Here is an 8,754-nt window from a genome sequence, read left to right on the forward strand (position 1 = left end):
AGTAGAACTTGGAGGAGATCTTCAAAGAACTTGATGGAGAGCTTCAACTAGAATCGTTTGAGCTTCACAATGTAATATGTTGACACCACACCACCACCACTAATACCAAGACACTTGGACAACTTCTTATAGATGTAGGACAATTTCTTAATGAGAACTAAATAAAAATAAAAGGCCTGATGCTTCTGAGATTTCTTCCATTTCAAGCAACTATGCCATCCCACAGGATTTTCTCAAATATAGATTTTTCTGGGTTTTTTGTTAATGGGTGTACAGACTCTTCCAACATTTGTAATATATAGACCTTTCCTAATTACTAGAACAATGATCCTAATGCTAAGGATGACATTGTGAGGAATTTCAAATGATCCACGACTAGAAAAGTATTAGAAAAAAAACAGTGGGAAACTATGGCAAAATGCAAGCTGACAATGTCACAATATTATAGAAACAATATCATAGCAGTCAGTTGAGGAATAATAACTTAGAGCTCATAGATATCCCTAGATAACATCCAATGAGTTTCTTCTTCATCATATGAGGGCTAAAGAGGTACAATCTGGGGATTGGAAACCTTGGTTTGGGAAGCTCTATTGGCTTCCTCCTTCTGAGTGCAAAGCTATTTCATTTGGAGTAGTTTCAATATATTGATTGGTGAAGAACCAAGTAGGATGATTGTTGATTATTGTATTCTTACTGATGCTTTTTTGGGCAAGCCTGATAGACCTGTTATTGCAGCATGATAAATCTTATAGTCTCTTTTGCGTCTCATTCAAGTAGACTGTAGAGAAGTTGTCTAGCTGGGATAGGCTTTCAGTTTTTCAAAGGGGTGTTCATGCTGCCAAAGGGTTTGGATACTATTCCTGTTGACAAGTTGCTTATGACGTTGCCAGCTTAGCTTGTATTGTGATTTCTTCTCTGGTAAACCTCTAAAAGCAAAGTTTCCTCGGGTTCCAGAAATTTGTTTGAGTAGGACATACAACTAATAGAATCTTTTACTTCTGAAGGTGATAGCAATAATCAGAAGTGAAATTACCTTTCAAGTTGGAGAAATGTTTTCCTAGGCAAGGTTTAAACTGAACACAGTAACGCTGAGTTGGGGAATCAAAATCGAGTGGCGTGAATTTGATGTTCAAAGTAAAGCATTGTGGCCTATAAACTTACCATGGCAGATGAGCTGGCTTTTTCTGGATCTGTACCACTTGCATTAGAATAAAAAAACCTTCAGATGATACACAAAGTCTCTAAACATTTTCCTTCAAATGGCAGGGAAGAAAACAAGGAAACTCATCTGGACCCAAATCATCTTGTCCCCTTCAATTGAACAGCTAATTAAAATTTCTCCAAGGTTATCTGCCACATTGGTTTCTTGTTGTACTCTAAAAGAGAAGGTTTAAGGTCAGAATAAATAGTTTAGGATAAAGAATTGGAAACTGAGAAATGAGCCTATGTTGAGGCAACAAGGTTAGAACTGTGCAGCAATGTAAGACACTCCTACAGAAGAAGGGCTAGCCAACACAGGATTCCTGTGAACCCCCGGTTTAGCTGACTTGGCACCATTGAATTTGCAGATCCTGGGACCTGATGGAATGAGGCGTTTTGTAGTAGATCCTCAATCTCATGATGCCTAGTTGAGGATGGGTAGGACCTGAACAACCTTTACTGGTAATCACCCATATGCTAAATACACATAATTTATTTATTTATTATTATTTTTTTTTGGGGGGGGGGGGGAATGGGGGGTTGGGAGGGACGATGGTCGAAGAGTTGGATAATCAAAACCCAAGATCAGAAAACCAAGGTGGAACCTCCTTTATAACAAGTGTTTTTGTCTTTTTTCAGTAGTTTTATAGAAATTAATAAGGGTTTTATTATGAGATGCCGCGGTTATATGCAGGGACTAAAACCACCCTTTGTAGGGAGAATTATCTGGCTTAATGCATTCAAAGACTGAGGAAGTTTCCATTTTACCAGTACAAAATTGAACTTACTGGGAAACGTTAAAGAATGGTTGTGCAAAAAATGAGAAGTGCAGAAGTGCTGTACTAGAAGCCTCTGGTCTGCAAGATTCAGGTCATATACTTGAGGACAGAAAATACAACCTTAAGAGTTAACTTTTATTTCAAACTAACTTGTTTACTTCTCTATGTTGTATAGATTACTCTGGCTAATTTCTTGTACATATCACATATGCATGCAACTAACTTGTTAATCTCTGTTACTTTTCTCATACCTTGCACTTGTAGATTCATTCAGCTGAAGCACTTGGCATGACAGAACCTTGGGAATCAGATTGTGTGACGTGACAAGATGATGCGTTTGTACATGGGAATCACTTCTTTCATCAGGTTTGGGAGGAGATCCTTAAACTCTATTTGCCTTGTAGGCATCCTAGAAGAAGTGCTACACCCGGAGGCCTCATGGGCAGGGAAAACTTTCTTAGGGGATGGCATTTTATAATTCCATAGAACCTTCATGGAAGGAGAGGAAGTTTTGCGTCTTCTGTAATAAAATCATTCCCATCCGGCCATTGTTGAGGTCATCAAAATTGACGTAGAGGAAAGGCTGAGAACCCCCTGGATATCTGTTTCTTGATAAAATGCAGGGTGTGCAATGTGCATCCCCGGGGTCTAAGGTGTCAAACTGTTGTTTGTTTCTTGCTTCCCTGATAAGATTCTAGGGGGTCCTTTGGTGCTCTTGTGATGTTTGTACATGGGTAGCTCTTTGAGCCACCTTTCTAGGTTGTATATTTCTTTTCCTTCTTTAGCAGTAAATTGACATTACCCTACTAAAATGAATGTTTGGGTATTATTCCATGCATGATGCTTGCTCTATCTTTGTTCTGGATGTTACTGAGTCTAGGGTGATTCAAATTGAATGTTGGTGAAAGTTCAACAGAAAATCAAGGAAATGCAGGTGTGGGGGGAGAAATTAGAGATGCATCAGCTAAGGTGGTTGTGGCATTTCTCTTTTTCTAGTATTAAAACAAACTTTGAGGCAAATTTGAAGCTTTGATAAGAGATCTGGAAGCAATACAGGGAATGGTTTCCCAGACCTTGGATCTGCCCTTAATCAGTGGTTCTAACAACTTCTGGACAGGTAATGTAATGGAATAAAGCTCTGAAAATACATGAAAAAGACTTGTTCATTCTGTCATAATATGATGAGAATATTCTCATTTTTGGGGTTTGGTCCCAGAGATGAAATTTAATAAATGGCAAATTTTGTCTAATACCTTGCTTATTAAGCAATCAGAATTATCAAATCACTTTTCCACATGGAACTAGCTATGCTAGCCGTAGAGATTCTTCAATGGACCACCTCACCCTAACAACCTTGTTGTCAATAATTAAAAGTATTAATTAATCTCTTTTTATGTTTTAATTGTTTTTTTATGAATAAAACAATCATTAATCAAAGACCTGAGGGGAGAAAACATACAAAGAAAATAGAAAAAGGGAAAAGAGAGGGGGGGGGGTGGGGTGGGGTTGGAGGTAGGAGCTCGACTTCAGTGCTCCACATTAATTAATTGCATAGCACTGTGTTGCGAATCGTTGAGAACGAGATCTGCACCGAGATTTCAATTTTGATCTTGAGTGTCCGTTTCTCAAAAAGTGTGAAAAACACTTTTTGGAAATGGATGGCCGGTATCGAAATCTCGATTTTGACCTTTCACTGCACATGTTGCGCATTAATTGTGCTGCACCCAAGCAATTTTATGGAGATAGAGAATGGATTTTGATAAAAATATCAAAGTAGATGGCTCTCCAAATCGAATTTAGAGATCTAGAGGTCCATCAATGGCTATCAAGTATCAATCTAAAGCATACAAGCATTATCCTTCAAGACTCTACTTGTGTGAAAACCTTTTTTTTTTTTTTTTTGCCAACCCTGGTTTATAAATCAGTGTTCGACATGCGTCGCACACCTGGTTGTGGTGGGTGAGTCTCACAGTCAGGATTTTTTTGCATTCACAAGGATTCGATTATGGAACCTTGCTTAAGCGGACCAAGCTGCTTACCACTTGGACCAACCCCTGTTGGTTGTGTGTGAAAACCTTTAATATGAAATTTATATTTTTAATATTTTATTTATTATATAAATTAACTTTGACCAGTCAAAGAGCAAATGTATATATACATCCAAGCATTATAATTACAATTGACCCCATTGCTTGAAAATAAATAAATAAATAAATAAATAACTCACGTTTGTTAGACCGTAAGATGAAGGCCACGTAGCAATGAAACAGTGATGGAAGCAAACAAAGAAACCCAGACAGCAGTACCCAGGTGCGGCGTCGGCGGACAAAATTGGAGTTATCTAATCCCCAAACGCCTGAAATCAAACAGCTTCACATTAATGTAATGTTATTATATAACACCCACGAACTACAAGTCTCCAACTCAAAAAGTCCCCAAAAGGCCGAAATGGAAAATAAAAAATCCTAGACTTTGCTCATCGTTTCCAAAAGATATCAATAAAAATTAGGGTTTATGGTTACGCATCATAAATTTGTCCCCATAAAACCCTACACACAGACCTTCCATGTTCCCCATCAAACACCTTTATAATGCCTTCTTTCCCTTGGCTGTTTGTGCTCCAGAGTTAAAACCCCACACTTCCTTCTACTCTCTCTCACTCTCTCTCTCTCTCTCTCTCTCTCAGGCCTTTAGTCGAACACCCTTTCCTAGTAGCCTCGTGTGGGTGGATTGGTTGTCTCTTCTCTGTGCTCGTGTGCTCTGTTATCAAGTGAAGTTAAAGAAAAGGGAGTAGCAATGGCTGCAGGAAGTGGGTCTCCATGTGGTGCCTGCAAGTTTCTCAGAAGAAAATGTGCTTCAGATTGCATCTTTGCTCCTTACTTCTGCTCAGAACAAGGACCAGCTCGTTTTGCTGCAATTCACAAGGTGTTTGGTGCTAGTAATGTGGCAAAGCTTTTGTTACATGTTCCTCTTGCTGATCGATGTGAGGCAATTGTCACCATTGCCTATGAAGCTCAGGCTAGGATCCATGATCCTGTCTATGGCTGTGTTGCTCATATCTTTTCACTTCAACAACAGGTGGGTGATGGGTCTTTGTTCTGCTTCACTTTTGTTTAATTAATGGCAACTTTGATTTCTGAAGTTGGGTATTTCTTTACTATCTTAGGTGGCATACTTGCAAGCCCAATTGATGCAAGTGAAGGCTCAGCTGGCTCACAACCTTGCTGCTAATTCAAGGTCTTCAGACAACCACTGGCCTTCTGTGATTACGGAGCCTGTCATTGGAGGATGTGGGTCTTCCCAGGTGCCATATCCAGCAGCATCCCTGGATTCTATTACATCTCAGAGCTCTCTGGATTCTCTGGACCATAGCAGTGATGGAATGGTGATGCAGGACTCAGAAGACTTAGCCTTCCAATTTTTTTCTAAGAAAAGATCATTACCCACCAATGACTTGGGTGAGCTTCAAGCTTTGGCTCTTAGGATGATGAGGAACTAATTCCTCTCTCTCTCTCTCTCTCTCTCTCTCTCTCTCTCTCTCTCATATGAGACAAGGATGGTGATCGATGCCTGTTGCCTATAATGTAGATTTATGGCTGTAAATACAAGAGATCATCTCAGAGAAGGAAAAATCTTACCTTATGTGTTTGGAAGTGTCAACTTTCTTGGAAGAGAAATACAATATCTATGCCAATTAGTAATGTCCATTTTGTTGCTATTAAATGGTGAATCAAGAAGTTGTAATTTTCTTTAAGAGTAGACATTCATATGAGTGCTGATAAAGCTATTTAGAAGATGAGAACTGTTCAATCCATTTCATCTAAAGAAATGTTCTTAAAAAGCTACTTTGACTTCACCTCCTACTTTGGTTGGTTATGTTCAAATTTTACTATGGTTTCGGCTAGTTCATCACAAACTTTTTTTAATATAATCTCTCTGTAAACATTCTAATTATTTGTGTTTATAAATTAGTTTTTTTATTGAATGAAAAATTTAGCTTTTGTCGTATTAGATCAATAATGGTGTCAGAATTCATTTATTTATAGTGTTTGATTTTACCAATGAATCTGCTTGCATGAGTGTAGTGTGAAAGAGAGAAGTTGAAAAAAGAACCACTGCAATTTAATTATACAGACTTCAATTCTGGTTGAAGATATTAAATTCAGATGGAAGGGTTTTCCCAGATCCCTAAACTGATATATCCAATCTACAAATTCCAGTTAATTTGAATGGCAATTCCAAGGTGGTTGGGTTTCCATTCTGAACAACTCTGCAATGACTGCAAATTTTGATGCTTTTTGACATAGGTAGCTTAGCTTAAGCAAGACTAATGGTATATGATAAAATAATAATCCCCTTTAGTACTTGAAAACTCTTTTGCTCAAGTGTGGATTAGAGGTAAATGCTATTATTAATTGTATTTCCCCCCTAATCAATACTAGGTGGACCCACATGCCTAGTTTTGTTTTATGGTAGAAGTAGGTTTACCTAACACAATTGAGCATGCATACATTTGATTTCACTGCCCTATGAGTTTTGTACTCTGATACATGGACAAAATGTTTGCTTGATTGAGCACACAAGGAAACAATTAAAGCAAGTTTTAATTACTACTACTTTTTACAAATCAAGCAACACCTATGCTAAAGCCATCCAAATCCTAATGGGGTTAACTCTATAAAGATGTTATGGTAGCTCTTGTAATGGAAATTAGAAGCATTATCATGTATATACCATTAAAAGGATTGTTCGGTTGGTAATGATTAACTCCTCTTAATGAATAGGTCATACGTTCAACTTTCTCTGGTGATATGTAAATTATATATAAAAAAATTATCATGACGATGTACTCAGGTGTGAGTAAGCTAGTCAGTGGACAAACCTCAGATCCCCGAAAAAAAAAAAAAAAAGTTGGCATCTTTGGTTAGTAAAATTACATGTGTTACTCTTTAGAAAATGTTTACATCAACAAAGGGCCTTCGCCCTTTTAGTGATCCATCCAAAATTAGGGTGCGACTAAGCAAGGATCAGTCAAGTTGGAATCCTTTACCCTCGAGAATAGAGCATATATAATATACTACACTGACAGTCCTTCATCACCAAGATAGGAAGATGATCTACCTCTAAGTACTGATAAGTTAGTGTGGCACTCATACTCACAGGTCTGCCTGTGTCAGGACAGGGCAGGCCGGGTCTCAGGGTCTCACACTCATGTAAGTATGGGTGAATGATTGTATGGACAACCTGGATGAAAAGTACCCAAATTCGTAAAGATAAATAGAGGAACCATTTTCACTTTTAAAGGTAAAGTATTAATAGGGATCCGATATAGGGCACTAGGTACTATTGTTTGGACAAAAGCATACATGGCTGCTAGGGAAAAGGGTTACACAAGCTTATGGAGTATAATAGCAGGAGTGAACATGGTTCAAATCTTTTTAGCTTCTTGGATCTAACAACTCAGATAACATAAATTATTACAGGTCTGCTAATCAGAACCATCTCCAGTCAGGATTTTTGTTTATTGCTACTTACCATACCATACATATTAATTTATATGTTCTTTCTTTTTTATGTTCATCTGAATTTAAGTCTCAACTTTAGGATTAGGGTTTCTAGATTCATATGTGCACGTGCATATATGATCTTATGACGACACATGTTCCATGGATAAGAAGCTGAGTCACAAACACTTAAAAAACAATACTTGATATTGTCCAATGGCGTGTGACAGTTTCTCACTGCAAATGGGTCAGGAGTAAAGAAAAACAAGAAAAGATGTTTAGTTTCTGGAATCCATGATTGACATTAGGTTCAATTCATGGGTTACTGAGAATTGTAAAAGTGGGTAGGGAAAGGACTTTTAACTAAAAAAGAAGACAAGCAGGGTTGAGATGTAACGCGGCTTGTGAGTGCTTTAGATAGAAAGTGTATGTTTTATGTTTGAATAAATTCCTGACCCAAAAACACTTCGAAGTGTGTAGTACTGTTTGAACTGTCAAAGCTAGAAGCCCTGTATGTCTTTTATATAATTGGAAGCGGTCGGTGAGTTACTGCTTTCCACCAGGGACCAAACGTGGGGGAAAATGGAAAGCAAGAAGATGGAGAAGAACATGTAGTTTTTTGTCTGCAAGTGTTTGTGTTAAGAACTAAGCCATCCGTCCATTATTAATAGAAGTGGGGCCTTTAAGCTGTTTTCTGCAGCTACTTTGTCTTCATGAGTAACGGCAAAACTCATTATTTATCATTTGTAGAAAGAAGAGAAAGCAAAGAAAGGAAGCCAGCCGCTGGCTTTGATATGAGAGAAGTGGAAGTGCTTCTTGGATGCTTTTGCTGTGCGGGCCATTGATCTACTTATGTTGTTGTTATGTGTAGACAACAGAGAAGCAAAGAGTCACATTTCACTCGACAGTGAGTTTGTGAACTGTAGTCATGTCTTTGTTAAGAGTGATGGCTGATGAGCAAACTAATGGGGAAGATGGGCTTGATGTGGGATGGGACCTATTTGACGACACACAAATTAAACAACGGTAATGGCTTTGTTGAAGAAGACATTCAAGTCATTCAAATCCCATTTCATAATTGTGCATTGAACATGGAAGGGTGGAGAGGTAATCCACCTCATGATCATATCAGTTAAAGCTGTCGTCTCTTGAAACCATTTAAACAAAGATGGCCCACTCATTTTGTCCTCAGATGGATGGGGCGCACAGATCCTTCTGTGTTCTGGTAAGGCGTGCGTATGTGCTTCCAACCGCTGAATGCTTTAGCT

The 8,754-nt window shown here is 38.3% G+C and overlaps 1 protein-coding gene across 1 annotated transcript; it reads left to right on the forward strand.

Moving 5' to 3' along the window:
* The first annotated feature begins 4,647 nt into the window (after positions 1-4,647).
* LOC149003310 (LOB domain-containing protein 16-like) lies at positions 4,648-5,481 on the forward strand. The gene is made up of 2 exons (XM_089138082.1): positions 4,648-5,060; positions 5,149-5,481. The coding sequence occupies exons 1-2, from the start codon at positions 4,779-4,781 to the stop codon at positions 5,479-5,481; spliced, it is 615 nt and encodes a 204-aa protein (XP_088994208.1). The 5' UTR covers positions 4,648-4,778.
* The last annotated feature ends 3,273 nt before the right edge of the window (positions 5,482-8,754 follow it).

This window comes from Hakea prostrata, chromosome 10 (assembly GCF_041222555.1).
Source record: "Hakea prostrata isolate BN-2017 chromosome 10, UWA_Hpros_2, whole genome shotgun sequence".
NCBI lineage: Eukaryota > Viridiplantae > Streptophyta > Magnoliopsida > Proteales > Proteaceae > Hakea > Hakea prostrata.